The following is a 16,171-nucleotide window of genomic DNA, read 5'->3' as shown; positions in this document are numbered from 1 at the left end:
GGAACCATGATTCAGGAACTAGAGTCAGGCCAGGTCAGGATACCAGGGTGTCAGAGGCAGGAGACAAACTGGAGGTTAGGCACCACAAGTCCGATGTCTGGAGTCAAGCTGGGTTGGGATGCCAGGAAATCAACCTGGGGAAGCAGGAGCAGCGTGCAGGAAGCAGGAGGTGTGACTTTTCCCATGACCCTTACAGGCCTGGGTTCAGGAGCTGTGGGTCATGACACCTGTAATTGGTGGAAATGTTGTTTATTGTTAGTTCCTGACAAGATTGACTTCCTTTTCCATCTAGTTGCAAGTTTACAGCAACAAAACAGCCTTTAACTTAAACTGGAAAGAGTGGGGATACAGTTGCCTCCCACATTCACAGTTCCCAGCCGCTCCAGAAGTGGGCTTCTAGCATCACAGTTTAAAAAAAAAAAAAAAATTGCTCCCTGACAGCTGCATTTCACAGGGTGGGAATCTTTTTACATAGGTTTTGTTCTGAGAATAATTTCGATTGCATTTGAGAGACTGCCTCATATTGCATTTTTTGTCTGAGTTAAGTAATATACTGTGTTTCAGTATAATGTGTAATCCTATATAACTACCGTTGGAAGTTAAACCCTTAACGGGTTTTCCATCAGCTATGAATATTACAGATTTTCGTGAATCCGCTCTGCTGAAGTTAGAACTAGGAGGACCTTTTGCAGCAGATGTGGTTGATCGGTGGGCAGAGGAATACATAGTAGTGCAAATTGGGCAGATAGAAGACCCTGGATCTAGAAGGAGACGTCAGCCACAGGTTATGGTTTTCACATATCATTGTCTTTGGGAAATTTTGTGTCACGTCTTTTTTTGAGATTCCTTTCTTTTACTGATACTGGGTTATCTCCATCAACATTACATGGATTTTTGTTTTTGCTGTGAAATGTACATTGATGTCGGCATTAGCTATGTTGTTGTTAGTAAATAGTAAAATTACATTTTAACTTGACCTTACAACATTGCATTTAACCCCTCTTTTTGGAACTTAATGAGTTCTGGGGACAATTTCCTCTGACCTGACACTTAACATACAAGTGCTTTTGTCTAAAAAGAAATCAAATTAGTGAAATATGGCTAGAGGGTTTTGGGGGAAAGAAGCACATGAAGAAACAGACATAAGGTGCTTTTTTGCACTTATGCAAACAGATTTCATAAAAAATGAGATGATTAACTGAAGGGAGAGACAAATCAGAGTACTATAAAGTGTTTTAATCTCTCTGCATGTGTAATACATGAAAATAAAAAGAAGCAACATAGTTTAAAAAATAACCATGACCACAGACACCTACTTTTTTTTTGTGGTGATTCTGTGTATATGGTTGGCCTTTGATTGGTTGTTGCATCACACCTTAATCATCAGCATTGTAACTCATACAAACTCATGGTTACTATTTATAAGTTAATAAAAGCAGGTCCATTAGCTCATCAAGTAACGTCATTGGGCACAATGTTGTCGAGGTAATTGTAGTGTTAAACCAGCCTTTCTTACTGATGGGAGGGATGCTATAATTTGTGCAAACTGTAACAATCCCCAAGAGATCTTTCTGCTAACTTGGAATAGCCAGAGTACATTTTGCTCCAGCCACCCACCTCTTGCTGGACACTTCCCTGGACTGCTCAGGACACTGGGGCGGGGGCAGGTAGCTAAAAATTATCTGTTGACTTTATGCCACCAGGGGTTCCTTTTCCAAAGGTATCCCCAGCTGGGTGTTTAAGACTGCTTTCTTTATTCTTTGTGCTGCTAGTCTGAGACAAGGGGACAGAGCAGGAATGAAGAATCTGGGCTACGATTTTTAACTGGACTTTGTCTCTTTAAATCCCTTTTGGCTCCAAAGAGAGAGAATCTCTGCACCCATATTTGAAATACACACTCCAGTATGCATTCAGATAACTTGCCCACATACCAGTGTGCAGCAATATATAATGTTGCAGAAGCTGTTTTTCCTGAGTTCTTTATAGTCATTTCTCCATGTAAAGGACCAAATTCTGGCTGCAGTTTCCATTGGTCAATGATCTCCAAACATCTTGGGTATATACCAGAATTTAGACCCAACTGTATAGACACCAAAATAAAAATGTGTAGAAAAATTGAACAGAGCCATGCACCACCTTTACTGATCTTTAATTACTGGTGTTGTTAAATTGAATCTCTTGCAGGTCTTATACAACTGGACTCTACCTTTAAACTCAAGACGAAATGAGCAAGTTATCACAACTAGAATCTTTGAGATACTTAACAGGTTGGCAGAAACCAACTGTAATAAAAGTTTGTATAAACTGATTATTTGAATGCTATGAAAATATATTTTCTTTTCTTTAAACAAAACTACTAAATTCCATCATTTTGTAATTCTTCAGACTGTCAGTAAAATATAAACTTTCCTAGTTTTTTAAAAGTAATTACAATACGATCATCCTATCCACGTCTTGGACTTAAGTTACATTCCAAGACCTGGCATTTATAATCTGGTATTCAAGTATCGTAAAAGTTGCTTTACATTTTTTATTTTAACTAATGAAACAATTTTACAGTATTTTAAAAAAATATATAACAGTTGCTATTTCATTCTGTAAGGAAGCAGAACTTTTCTTTTTTCCCTACAGTAATGCAATCTCCATAAACATTCAAGCTTTCCTACAGGAGTCTGAAATTGTTCCTCTCTCCATGAAGCATCAGTACCTTCATGCAAATATAGAGACACAAGTAACAATTGCATCAGTCATCTTAGCAGGCGTTTATGTGCTTATCATATTGGAGGTAAGTCAATGTATGCACTTTGTGTGTCTGTGTTTGTATCATTTTTGGCAGTTAATATACTTTCTGAAATTGAATCTGAAATCTTCCAGTACTATCAGACACTGCTTAGGGCACAAACAAGACTCCCAAATATGTTGAAGGAAATTGGAATGAATGGCAACTGATCCTAGTAGGTTATTACTAACTGCCTCCATAGTATTTGAGCAGTTCTTGGTTATTTCTTTCTATAGGAAACTTGTGGTATTTCCATTATATTTTATAACTTGGCTGTGAAACAAAGTCAGCCTGGGTTGAAACTTGATGGATAAAACCTCAAGTTAAAAGCAAATTACTCACACAAGTTAAAAAGTCACTTTGATCATTCTCTTCTCTAAAACACCTTAGAACAAAGTAGAAATCTTTTGCACATGTAAAACAGTAAAGTAAACATTACTTTTATTTTTAAAACAATGACAATTAGAAATACCTACAATGCATCCTTTAGGGAGGAAGGAGAGGATTTGAGTTAATATGAGGGAAGTCAAGGAATGAAGAACTTTAAACATTTATTCCAAGGCCACTAGATATCCAGTTTAACTCAAATATCTTGTATCATAACTCAAGATGGTAGACATATGAGAAATGGTACAGGATTTATGTTTTGCCATTCAACAAGTCTTTCTTGGATTGTAAATAACAACATGAATATCCTGTAGCTAAAATATGAGACATAGGAAATAATTCCTTCTACATTTACACCACTTTTATACTGGTGGAAGTCCATGGACTTCAGCTGAGTTGCATTTGATTTTCACTGGTGCAGGTGAGAGGAGAATCAGGTCTATGGAGGGTCTCATAATGGCAATGTCTGGTTTGCTGATTATTCTTCCCTATCCATCATCATTATCTTTTTCATACTGTTCCCCATTAAAATGCTAAATAAGATAAGGAATGCCTTTCTTCCATTCCAATTTCAGTAACAGAGACAGAAGCCACATGACAGAGGGTTAAAAGTTTAGATTATTCACTTCAGGAGTGGAGATTTATTTATGAGGCTGAAACTGGCTCTATGTACTTTATAGATGTGTTATCTCAATACACTAAATGTGAAGGGGGATGGTATATTGGATTTTGATTTAAAGGCATCTATATTTGCAATACATCATTGAAATAACCTTAATACATTTTAATGCTGCTTTTATTCTCCAAAATGTATGCAGTCCTTAGCAATTGCAAAAACATTAGGTTTTGAATGTTTGTGTGACTGGGCTTTTTTGTGTGCAGATGTTTGCAAGTTAGAGGCGACTTGTGAAGAATTCACAAGTCATAACAGCCAACAAAACTTTCAGGGACTGAGACTGCAGACACTAGACCAGGGGTCGGCAACGTTCGGCACGCGGCCACCCAAGGAAAGCACCCTGGTGGGCCGGGCCAGTTTTATTTACCTGTTGACGTGGCAGGTTCGGCCGATCGCGGCCCCCACTCGCCGCGGTTCGCCGTCCCGGGCCAATGGGGGCGACGAGAAGCCGCGGCCAGCACATCGCTTGCCCGCGCCGCTTCTCGCCGCCCCCATTGGTCCACGACACCGTACCGCGGCGAGTGGGGGCCGCGATCGGCCGAACCTGCCACGTCAACAGGTAAATAAAACTGGCCCGGCCCGCCAGGGTGCTTACCCTGGCGAGCCACATGCCGAACGTTGCCAACCCCTATACTAGACCATAAAGCCTGGAAATGCATGCATGTTCCTATTGTTTCCAAGAGAAATGTTTAAAATAACTGTAGCTGGTTTTTTTTGCTAAAATATTAAGGGACAAATTCTACCCTGAGATGTGTGCTTCAGTGGAACTACTTCTGCAGATTCAAGCATGGAAACAGCAATAAAAAACTGGAAAAATTATTTTTGTCAGATTTCCATTGTAACTATTTTTTATTCTATATCTGAGTTTTCAAAATGGTAAAGTCTTCCTTTGTATCAGCAGTTAGCTGCCTTCGAAATGCAATTTGTTCCATTGGCAAATGTGACAAACAGAGAAACTTTTAAATAACAGAAATCAAAGGGGACAATAATCAACATTCTAACATAATATGATGATTGTCTGGTCTCCCCACGAACCACTTGCAGAATGTGAGTGACGGAATTGATAGACAGTGACTTACCTTACATGCGGTATTTAAAACTGTGGCTTTTAGAGTAGTGATTTCTTAGTGCTCTATTATTCTGTTCTCACTTCAGAGAAATCAATTCCCAGTGTCACAGAGATAATCTTTCACTACATTCCATTTTCTACAGTGCTGCTGCTTTTCATTTTTTCTGTCTTTTACACTTTCCCTTTGTTTTACTCATTTCCATTTATCAATTTGCTGTTCTCTGATCTTCGTTTAATTCATTTTTATAGCCTTCTGTTTTGATTTACTGTGAACTTGTAAAATATTTATCTTTTGAATTTGCCTTTTAAAAAAAAGCAAGGTGACTTCTTTAGGGAAAAAATGGTGTAAGGGAGTTAATTACCTTTGTTCAAAGACTATGTAACATATTGCATCTGACCAATAACATTTAACATGAACAGGAAAAGCCAAGTTAGGAAAGAAGCAGCTACGCAAGGATTAGCCGTTTAAATGGTTACATTAACTTATTCCCAGATCTGGGAGCTCTGAATTGGGGAGGGAGGCCAATGCAGCCCAAACTTTGTCCAGTTTTTGTCATGGAAGAAAGTTTGGATAAAGATTCAAAATTTCAGAAGCTTATCTAAAACTCAGAACCATCCCTTCTTGGTGCCCTTTTGAATTGTCTGTCTGAACGCAAGGCCATCTTCCTCACCAAGCAAGAGTTTTTTCCTGCTTGTCATGTTCTGTAGCGGATGCTCTATGGAAAACTCTAGAATCCACTCCCACTCTGATGGCCCTTTCTTAGAATCATAGAATCGTAGGGTTAGAAGGAACCATAAGGGTAATCTATTTTAACCCCTTGCCAAGATGCAGGATTTGTTGTGTCTAAACCATCCAAGACAGATGGCTATCTAGCCTCCTTTTGAAAACCTCTAATGAAGTAGCTTCCATGACTTCTCTAGGCAGTCTGTTCCATAGTACTACTGTTCTTACAGTTAGGAAGTTTTTCCTGAGATTTAATCGAAATCTGCTACACTGTAGTTTGAACCCTCACTCCCTGTTGTCCTACCGTCTGTGACAATAGAGAACAACTTTTCTCCATCTTTTTTATGGCAGCCTTTCAAGTATTTGAAGACTGCTATCATGAACCCCCTTAATTTCCTCTTGTTCAAACTAAACATACCCAGTTCCTTAAGCCTTTGCTCATATGGCTTGCATTCCATCCCTTTGATCATCTTTGTCACTTGCCTCTACATCCTTTCTATACAGCTGTAGCCAATATTGAACAAAGTACTCCAGATGAGGCCTAACTAGAGCCAAGTAGAGCGGTACTGTCACTTCCCATGATTTGTATGCTATGCCTTTGTTAATGCAACCTAAAATTGCATTTGTTTTTTTGCAACAGCATCACATTGCTGGTTCATGTTGAGATGGTGATCCACCACAACTCCCAGTTCCTTCTCAGCAATGTTGCTGCCAAGCATTTATCCCCCATTCTGTATTTTTGCACTTGTTTTTTCTTCCCTAAGTGTATCATCCTACATTTATCTTTGTTATCTTCTTCTCAACTTCTGCTACCAGCAGTGTCTCATTAACTATGGCAGGACTGTACTGGCTTCACCCTTGTGCACTGGTCTCTGCTGCGGTCATTCTCTTGGACTTTTCTGGAACTTGGATTTCAGTGACTCCCATTTCTGAAACCTTTCTGGTGGAGATGAAAAAGGCTCGGTGCTGTAGTCAATATCTTGGATTTTCCTGGAAATGGGATTTCAGTGAAAAAGGCTCGGTCCAGGGAATGGGCAAAAGTTTAGTCTGTTTCTTATTTTGCCTAAGCCAATTTGTCCATCCCTTGCCATTTCGATTGTGGGGATAATTTTATAGTGTGAAACTAATGATGTTCTGATGAAGTAAAATATTCAGAATTAAAAACTTAAGTGCATTGTAAATCCTCCTCCCAAACAATATTCTTGTGAATTTCACACTAGAGACCAAATTCTGTTCTATTAAAGCATTGTAAATCTGTATTGACCTCAAAGGGGAGTTACTTTGGAGTTACACTGGTTGTCCTACAAGTAGAAGTTGTACCTAGTATTGATACTGCACTGCGGTAGAAATCATGCTGTTTGTTAGATCTCCTGTCCTTCAGGCAAGACATTGTCATTATATCTATCATATATATATGTCAGCTTCTTAAAGACATTTTAAGCATTTTTTTAATTTTTAAATTGCAATAAAAGAAAAGATAGATTCATTGGTCACATCTTACATGCACAAAAAACACTCCCCAATCCCCACAACCAACCCCCACCTCCACAAAATCCCACTCAAACCAGTCTCCTGTAAAAGGAAAATCACCTTCACGATCATTTTGCTTTTATTGGATTCTGCTGTATTTACCACATAAACCCAAAGTTGTTCTAGCATATAACCTTTTTGTCCCCTTATGAGTTGGCATTCTGCAACTCAGTGCTTAAATCTATTCTATTTCTGTGGCCATCTCACCTTCGTTTTCTGTTTGAAGTCTCCTTTATTCATGTGACCATCCTTTCCTTCAATAACTTTACATTGATTTTTTTTAAAGTTGATTTTTCCTCAAATATTGATCCTTTACCTCTGTGTATTTGGAGTTTCTGTTGCTTTTATTTTATTGAAATAGCTCCTGTTTTAATTTCTTCCTTTCTTGGTTTTTCATTTGAAAAACACACTTTACCATGTTACATTTTATATTTTGAACCTTGGGCATTCATTTCTACTGTGTGTGTGTGTACGCCACACTTCTTATGATGTATGGAATTAAAGTAAAAGATATATCATGATGTAGAATTGTTGACAAGTATAGAGTATCTCATTTGGTTGTGAGTCACCTCAACTACACAGGAAATCAAAGCAAATGTATGTTTTAAAAGAATAATGTGTATTAGGTTTAACTATATTTTTCTTCTCATATCTGCCCTCTGTGATCCCTTCATGATTGATAAGTTCTACAGAAAAGTTGAGACATAAATATGTTTGATGTTGTTATATGAAGATATCTGTAATGAGATATAGACATCTGAAATATTGAATTGAGGTTGATTTTCAAAGAATCACATTGAGAAAGTAGTTCACTATATAGTCCAACACACACACTTTTTAGAGTTAAGGTTGTGTATATATTGCCCCTAAAAACACTTATAGAACATTAAAAAAAATCCTCTGAGTGAAAATACGAAATGCTTTAAACTCAGAAAATTCATGGGTAAGGATTCAGTAAAGAAATATGATGAGGTCCTACTTCCAGTTGAAAAAGAGTCCAGCAGAAAAATTGACGCTAAGTGCAATGAAATCCTGGTAACTTATTACATCTGTTTACTGAGAAGGTGTTTTGGTTTTGGATCAATCTCGGTTATATACCCACTCTTCTTTCAGTTTCCTTTTCAGTTAACCCGTGTATCTATTTCTGTAATTAAAATAATTAATTCTACCACATTAACTCAAATTCAATAAACACTAGAATATTATTTTTAGAGGTAGAGCATATGCCAGTAAAACTAACGTGTATAGAATCTTATACTGATCCCGTTGTTTCCTTCAACTTTGTGGTGGCAAAACATCTTTGACTTTTGTCCTTCTGTCCTTATATACTAGTATTTCACAATTTGCTAATATTTTGGTTACCTAATACATGTATATTGTATTGTATTGTATTATATTAATTATATTATATTATATATATAATTTTAATGAAAATTATTTTAGGATTAATGACGGATTTTGGATTGATAGAACTAGAAACTGAAGTTCTCTGTTTAACACAGGCAGCATCAATGCAAACCTTTTCTACACGGCCCCACCAATATAATTCAACACAGACTTACAATCTCTAGGAATCAAAGAAGGTAGTAAAGTCTTCATGGCCATTTGCTCTTTGGCTTATTCTCTGAGACTGCCAAGATGGATGCCAGTAGTGATCTTACCTAGAGAGTGGGCTGAGAATTCCAACTTTTTTCATGTAGGCCACCACACAGCCTACTGGGCTGGATGTGAACTGGTGATCTAGATCAGTGGTTCTCAAAGCCGGTCTGCCGCTTGTTCAGGGAAAGCCCCTGGTGGGCCGGGCCGGTTTGTTTACCTGCCGCGTCCGCAGGTTCGGCTGATTGCGGCTCCCACTGGCTGCGGTTTGCCGCTCCAGGCCAATGGGGGCTGCGGGAAGGGCGGGCAGCTCATCCCTCGGCCCGTGCCACTTCCAGCAGCCCCCATTGGCCTGTAGCGGCAAACCGCGGCCAGTGGGAGCCGTGATCAGCCAAACCTGCTGACGCGGCAGGTAAACAAATCGGCCCAGCCTGCCAGGGGCTTTCCCTGAACAAGCGGCAGACCGGCTTTGAGAACCACTGATCTAGAGCAGTGGTTTTCAACTTGTAGTCCATGGATCCCTGAGGATCCACAGACTCTAAGACTTCCAAAGAAGTCTGTGCCTCCATTTTATAATTTTTTAGGGTTCCACAAGTAAAAAAAAGGTTGAAAATCAGTGATCTAGAGGAAGAAGACACTACACTCTACTACCTAGTCCTTGGGTACTCAGGATTTATATGAATTAGGCAAATTATATTAACATTAGGCAAATAATTAGTTATAGCTTCATAGGAAGATGTGTGTGATTGATACATTTAATGTAGGGGGGAAGATCATTAGTAGGGAGGATTAGTTGTGTGGCCTTGTCCAGCATTTCCTTTAAATAAGGCCTCTCTTTAGCTATTGTAAATTAAAATCTAATAGATGACCACAGTTTGTAACTATTTATGCTACTTAAATATCCTGTTATCAGAAACAGCCATGAAATTGCCATTTTAAACTGTTTTACAAAGCCTTTTATAAAGTTAAAAATAAAGTGCAAAACAGAAGCTATTTCATTACACATAAGAAACTAACAACATATAAATTTTAATGGCAGAAAAATGATACCAGCAGATATTTGAAATTCTTTGAGAACCCCCATAATACTGTGTTTATCAAAGGAACCAGAGGTTCAGTTTCATATCCTGTTTTACAGGTAATCCTAAGAAAAAATCCTCCCGTGATCTTTAAAATGACATTTTAATAATCTAGCAGCTTGAGTAACATTGAGTAACTGAATTCTTTTACTAAAATATAGACACACACAAATGCATTGTCGAGTTTTAAAATCCTACAACGGCTTACTTAACAAAACAAACAGATTTATGGTCACAATTTTTATTAACTTAATGGAAAAAAAGTTGCAATTTTCTTCCATATTATAGTGATGTTATAAACAAGTTTAAATTATGATTATACATCTGTTAGGTTTAATTTCTTGAACTCAAAGTAGAGTCCATTTTTTATGCAACACTTAGATGGGAAAACTGAATACAATATTTTCTTAATATGCCAAATATTCATAATAGCAAGTGATTTGAATAGGTTCAATTAAGGTATGCTGAAGTTGAGGGAGATTTTTCCCAGTGCTCAGGTAGAGCTAGGGACCAAAGATCAGTGCACTCAGCATGGGTTCTTATCCCACTGTTTGTTTTTGTTTAAAAACGGAGGTAGCAGAGTGCAGATCTGAGTATCTCTCCATACTCTGCCAGGGGACTGGTGGCAACTATGTAAGGAGAGAGAGGAGTATTCATAGCCTTTGTTGGAAAGGACAAAGCAGAGCCCCCTTTGGCTTCTCCTTGTCCGACCTTGCTGGGAGTGGGATGTCTCACTCATTTCCATGCTTTTAGTGAGGTAATGGGGAAGAGAATAGTTAGTTAGCTCCTGGTCTGGGCAAGAAATGGGGTGAAGATCACCAGTGCTGCTCATCCCCTCTCAGTGAAGAATCTTTGGGATTCCTTTTTCCTTTAGCCTCTCTGAGAAGGTGAAGAGAAGAAACTACTGGCCCTGTCAGCCCTCCATATGGTTGGAGGAGACAGCAATATGTTGCCCGGCTCATCTCTGGTCCTTGACCACATTGTTAACGGGGGAAGAAGAGAAAAGAATCCATGTACCAGAGCTACCAGATCAAGAGACCTGGCAGGAGAGGTTTGGGGTGTGGGCTCTGGCCTGGTTCCGCTTACCTCGAGCGGCTCTGGGGTGGCAGCGGCGTACAGCAGGGCTAAGGTAGGCTCCCTGCCTGCCCTGGCCCTGTGCCAGTCCCAGAAGTGGCCAGCATGTCCGGCAGTGGCTCCTGGGGGTGGGTTGGGGCAGGTGTCTCTGCTGCACGCTGCCCTCACCTGTGGGTACCACCCCCGAAGCTCCCATTGGCTGTGGTTCCCTGTTCCTGGCCAATGGGAGCTGTGGGGAGAGGTGCCTTCAGGCAAGGGCAGCGCACGGAGCCCTCTGTCCCCCACCCCAGGGGTTGCAGGGATGTCTTGCCAGCTGCTTCTGGGAGCGGCACGCGGCCAGGGCAGGCAGGCTGGCAATCCTGTGGGCTGGATTGAGAGCCCTGATGGGCTGGATCCGGCCTGCGGGCTGTAGTTTGCCCTCCCCGATCTAGATGCTGAACGTGCATGGATTTGAATCCAATGAGGATGAATTCTAAACATGAAATCCATGCACAAAAACCTGGCCTGAACACTCCTCTTTTTTAGCCTTTTAAAGGGACAGTGTCAGGTTAGAAATCATAGGCCAGATCCTATGCCCTGGAAAGGATACTTAGTACTACTGGAAAAAACTCAAAGTAACCTTAAAGATGCTCTAAATAAATATCTGAAGTGTTCTCCTGATGCAAGTAGCACTGTGGGTGGATGTAAATGTGATGCAAGTGGCTGATGGGGGCTGGCTGCAGGCAGGGAAGTGACTTTTTTAGGCAAGGATCCTTGTCTGGTAGAATAGTGACTTTGGAACCACTTTAGCCATTATAAGATATCACAGTCTTGTGGCTGCTCTATCTTGCACAGGGAGCTGTTTTAGTCACTGGCTGCCACCAGCCTAAGACTACCTGAATTGCAGGATGATTGTCAAATAATTGCATCTGAGTTGCAGACAAGACATGGAAAATCACGGAAAAGTAATAATGGACCTTTATTAATAGCAGTAACTTGGAAAAGCCACAGTAGACCTATTTGTTTAAGAAAAAAATTGCTGGAATGATATAAACACCCAACTGTTACGTTATGTCTGATTTTTTTTTTTGGATATCCGGAGAATTTGGTGTAACCAAAGGGCTGTAACAAGGGTGGGGTGAGTGGGGCAGTCACACAGGGTGCAAGGCTGAGGGGGAGGGAGAGAGGAAAAACGGGCTGGAAAAATGATGAAAAAAATCTGGTAGGGGGTAGAGCCCTGCAGGAAGCATGTATTTGCCACTCTTACTTCTGTGCTGCTGCTGGCAGCGGTGCTGCCTTCAGAGCTGAGTGGCCAGAGAGTAGCAGTTGTTGGCCGGGTGCCCAGCTCTGAAGGCAGCGCCACTGCCAGCAGCAGCGCAGAAGTAAGGCAGGCAATATCTTGCCTGCTGAAGCATTCTACCCCTTGCCATTTTTTCCATCATTTTATTGCTCCATTTTCCCATCCCCCTCCCATGGCTTTGCAACCTGGGTGGCTGCCCCACTCACCCCACCCTGGTTACAGCCCTGTCCCAAACTCTCCAAGATCATTTAATGTACTAATGGGGAAAAAGTATCTGTTGCAAACCTCAAAATGTATGTAAAATTCTGAACTGTGCAAAGCTAATTTGAAACTAAATTGCGGTGGAAGCCTAATATTGTGGAATCCGCAATTTCTGCAATATTGCAAATGAAGTAGGATCTTACACCGGCCTCAAAGGAGATGTGAAGGTTGCATAGAAGGTTATAGTCACTGTAAGAATTTTTTTAAATCCAAACCAAATTCCTGTTTTAATTGAAATTAAAAAAACAAAAAATCCCAAACAGGAGAACACTTAACTCTTTTTTTCTTTAACTCAACCTAAGTGTTGGCCCTATAGTACTATCCCTGGCATTACCTCTCTAATTGTTTAAATAATTTTAAATATCTTTTGTGGTTGAGTTTTGTTGGGCTGGTTTTTCTTATTTTGAACAACCTTGCCTTTCTCATAATTAGGTTTGGCTGTACAGCTATGGTACTGTATGAAATATAAATTGTACTACATTAAGAATTCTTTAGATAGGAATGTTACCAACTGGATAATACTGCTTGCTCTTCTAGGAACTAAGTGACATAGTGAACTATAAAAGATGCTTTTGTCCAGACTCTTCTTAGGTAGAGCGCTATATTTTAATAGGGATGTGATACTTTCAATACCAAGTGTAAAAACTGCTTTCACAGCGTCCATTTTTGAGTCTTTATTGCCTTATTAATTTGTAACTGTCTTGTTGAATTTGTGAAGGAATGTGAAGTATGTATGTGCCCTATCTTGCATCGTATTTCTGGGTTTTTTTCCAAACTGGCCAAGACAGGCAATAGAACATTAAATTAGCTTAATTGAATGCAGCTGTACAGCTTCCATGCTGCCTACGGCAACCAAGAGGGAAGAGAGCCATAAAGTCTTAAAATTTTAACAAGTTGCTAGAACACACACCACACATTTCTAACGCGCACAAGCTTTCAAACTGAAAAAACCACTCATCACCTTTGTTGGGCCTCAGATGATTTCTTCCTTGAACAAAAGAGTGAGGCGAAGGGAATGAATGAGGGAGTGTGATGGAGTGTGTACCCCACACATGTCCTGAATGGGATAAAATGGGCCTGAGAGGCCAATTATGTTATCTGGCTGCCCCTAGAAGGAGAGCGAGGCTAACTTGTGGAGATATGTTTATGAAAGATTGTGATTTGGAAATGCTCCCTCATAAGGGACTGTGCTGTGAATGTGGGAATTTGGAGATGTTCCCTGGTGTCGGGGGTGGGGAATACTGCATGGCTGTGTGCAGCAGCTCACGAGAGATGCTCTCCAGTTTGTTTTTATTAAAGTTTTATTCCTTTCTCATTCACTGGTTTGTTATTTAATGAACCCCAAGGTCTTTACATGGTGTCAGAGGTGCTGAATGAGAAGGAATGGGCAGTCATTTTGAAGTTAACTCCTTTGTTTGCAACTGAAAACAGAGACAAAGCAACACACCAGAGAAGCATGTGTAGCACCCTGCACAGAGGCTTTTGCATGTATTTGTTGAGCACTACAGTAGCTTGACTAGCTTAAGAAGGGGAAAAAAGCCAAAAATGGATGTGCTGCAACCTCCATCCAGTTTGCAATTGTCAGGCAACGTTGAAGAGAACGGGAAAAAAATCAGACAGAGTTGAATTGTATTTAGCAGCCACAGGGCAAAGGAGAAAAATGATCAAGTGAAATCATCTATCTTTTTTCATGTTGTTCATGAGGAAGCATTGGATATTTATAACCAACTTTAAGTTTGAAGAAAGTGAAAGCATGAAGTTAAGTAAAATACTGACTAAATCTGAGGAACATTGCATGTCAAAAAGGAATGAAACCTTTGAGAAACATTTTTTTTACATGCATGCAAAAAAACTGATGACACCATAGAGCAATATGTCAGAGAATTAAGGAAACTCAGTAAAACCTGTGACTTTGGTGAGCTGACAGAGTCTCTGGTCAGAGATAGAATCATTTGTGGCATTAAAGACAATGTGTTAAGAAAGAAACTGCTCTGTGAAGGAGACTTAAATTCAGAAAAAGTTTTCCAAATATGCAGGGCAGCAGAAACTGAAACCACAAGCAAAGAACTGAATTCACCAGAAGGGGTTATCCATGTACTAAGTACAAAAGAATATAGCCAGAATAGGTCAAATCAAAGAGTGCAACCACCCTCTATGAAAACCACTGCTAGGGGAAAGAGCGGGTACAGACGGTCATGTGGAAGGTGTGGATCACAGCATGGCCCCAAACAGTGTGTTGCCTTTGGGAAACTCTGTCAAAAATGTGAGAAAATAATCATTTTGCAAAATTCTGCAGATCCCAAATGCAGAAAAATCAAGTGTATTCAGTTAAAGACCATCTGGTCGAGGAGTTTTTTGTAGATGTACTGGGATCTAACAAGCCTGATGAGAAGGACTGGATACTGCCTATGACAGTAAATGGAACTATTATTCCACTGAAACTGGATACAGGAGCTCAGCTTACTATTCTGTCTGAACAAGATTGAGAGACTAAAAATAAGACCAAAACTGGGACCAAGAAAAATAAAAGTAACTGGTTATTCTGGAACAACCAGTGAAGGGGAGGTGCACTGCTAGTATCAACCATAAAAACACCATGTACAGGCTCCTGTTCATTGTAGTGTCAAAAGTGCCAATTTTAGGCCTGGCTGCATGTGAGAAACTCAGTCTGGTAAAACATGTGCTCTCACTACAAGATCATACTGACCCTGGTTTATTAGGCACCCTTTCGGGAATATCACGACTTGTTTCAAGGGTTGGGTTGCCTGCAGGGTGAACATACAATCCAGATAAACAAGCAGGTTCCTCCAGTTATCCATCCTTGTAGAAAGGTGCTATTTGCACTCCATGATAAACTCAAGGCTGAGCTTGCAAGGATGAAAGCAATGCAAGTAATATGAAAAATTTGAGGAGCCCACAGAATGGGTGAGCTCCCTAGTCACTGTGGAGAAAAATGCTGCCAGCTAGGCACATGCTTAGATCCCAGAGACTTCAACAAGGCTATAAAAAGAGAACATTTCAAACTACCAACCAGAGAACAGATTATGGCTCAGTTTGCAAATGTTCAATATTTCAGTAAATTGGATGCATCCTCAGATTTTTGGCAGCTAAAATTAACTGAAGAAAGCTCAAAATGATGCACATTTAATACCCAATTTGGAAGATCAGATTCTTACGCTTGCCTTGCAGCATAGCTTCAGCCCCAGAAGTGTGTCTCAAAACCATACATATGGTCTATGAACATATTAATGGTTGTTGACACCTCAATGGATCACATCATCATCTGGGACTCAATGAAAGAGCAGCATGATTATAGACTTCGGGAAGTCCTGGATGCAGCTAGAGCGACAAACCTCAAAAAGGGGAGAACTGTGTTTTAGGAGTTACAGAACTGACTTTTGTTGGGGGCATTATTTCCAAAGAAGGTGTAAAATCTGATAAGAGGAAGATTTCACCCATTGAAATGATGCCACATCCACAGTCAAAAAAAGATGTCTAACGGTTCCTGGGAATGGGTAATTATCTTGAAAAATTCATACCTAATCTACCAAAGCAGCAGCTTTGAGAAAACATCTAGAGAATAAAAATGAATGATATTGGGGTGGAGAACTGGAGGAATCACAGGAAGGTTTAAAACAAAAACTGATACACAAACCAGTATTGAAGTTCTATGCACCAGGAAGGTCTATTAAACTCTCAGCAGATGTTTTACAGTTT

At 40.0% G+C, this 16,171-nt stretch overlaps 1 protein-coding gene across 1 annotated transcript in view; it reads left to right on the top strand.

Moving 5' to 3' along the window:
* The window catches only part of LOC113406293 (P protein-like), a 346,792-nt gene that overhangs the window by 111,980 nt on the left and 218,641 nt on the right, over window positions 1-16,171 (top strand). Inside the window, exons 7-9 of the mRNA XM_026650336.1 lie at window positions 627-784; window positions 2,185-2,267; window positions 2,632-2,785. Coding sequence (XP_026506121.1) covers window positions 627-784; window positions 2,185-2,267; window positions 2,632-2,785 — 395 coding nt within the window. The remainder of the gene's footprint in view (window positions 1-626; window positions 785-2,184; window positions 2,268-2,631; window positions 2,786-16,171) is intronic.

Source organism: Terrapene carolina, unplaced genomic scaffold (assembly GCF_002925995.2).
Source record: "Terrapene carolina triunguis isolate 2854851 unplaced genomic scaffold, T_m_triunguis-2.0 Scaffold25, whole genome shotgun sequence".
Taxonomy (NCBI): Eukaryota; Metazoa; Chordata; order Testudines; family Emydidae; genus Terrapene; species Terrapene triunguis.
The sequence above is the reverse complement of the archived record's forward strand: the minus strand, read 5'-3'. Positions and strand labels throughout refer to the sequence as shown.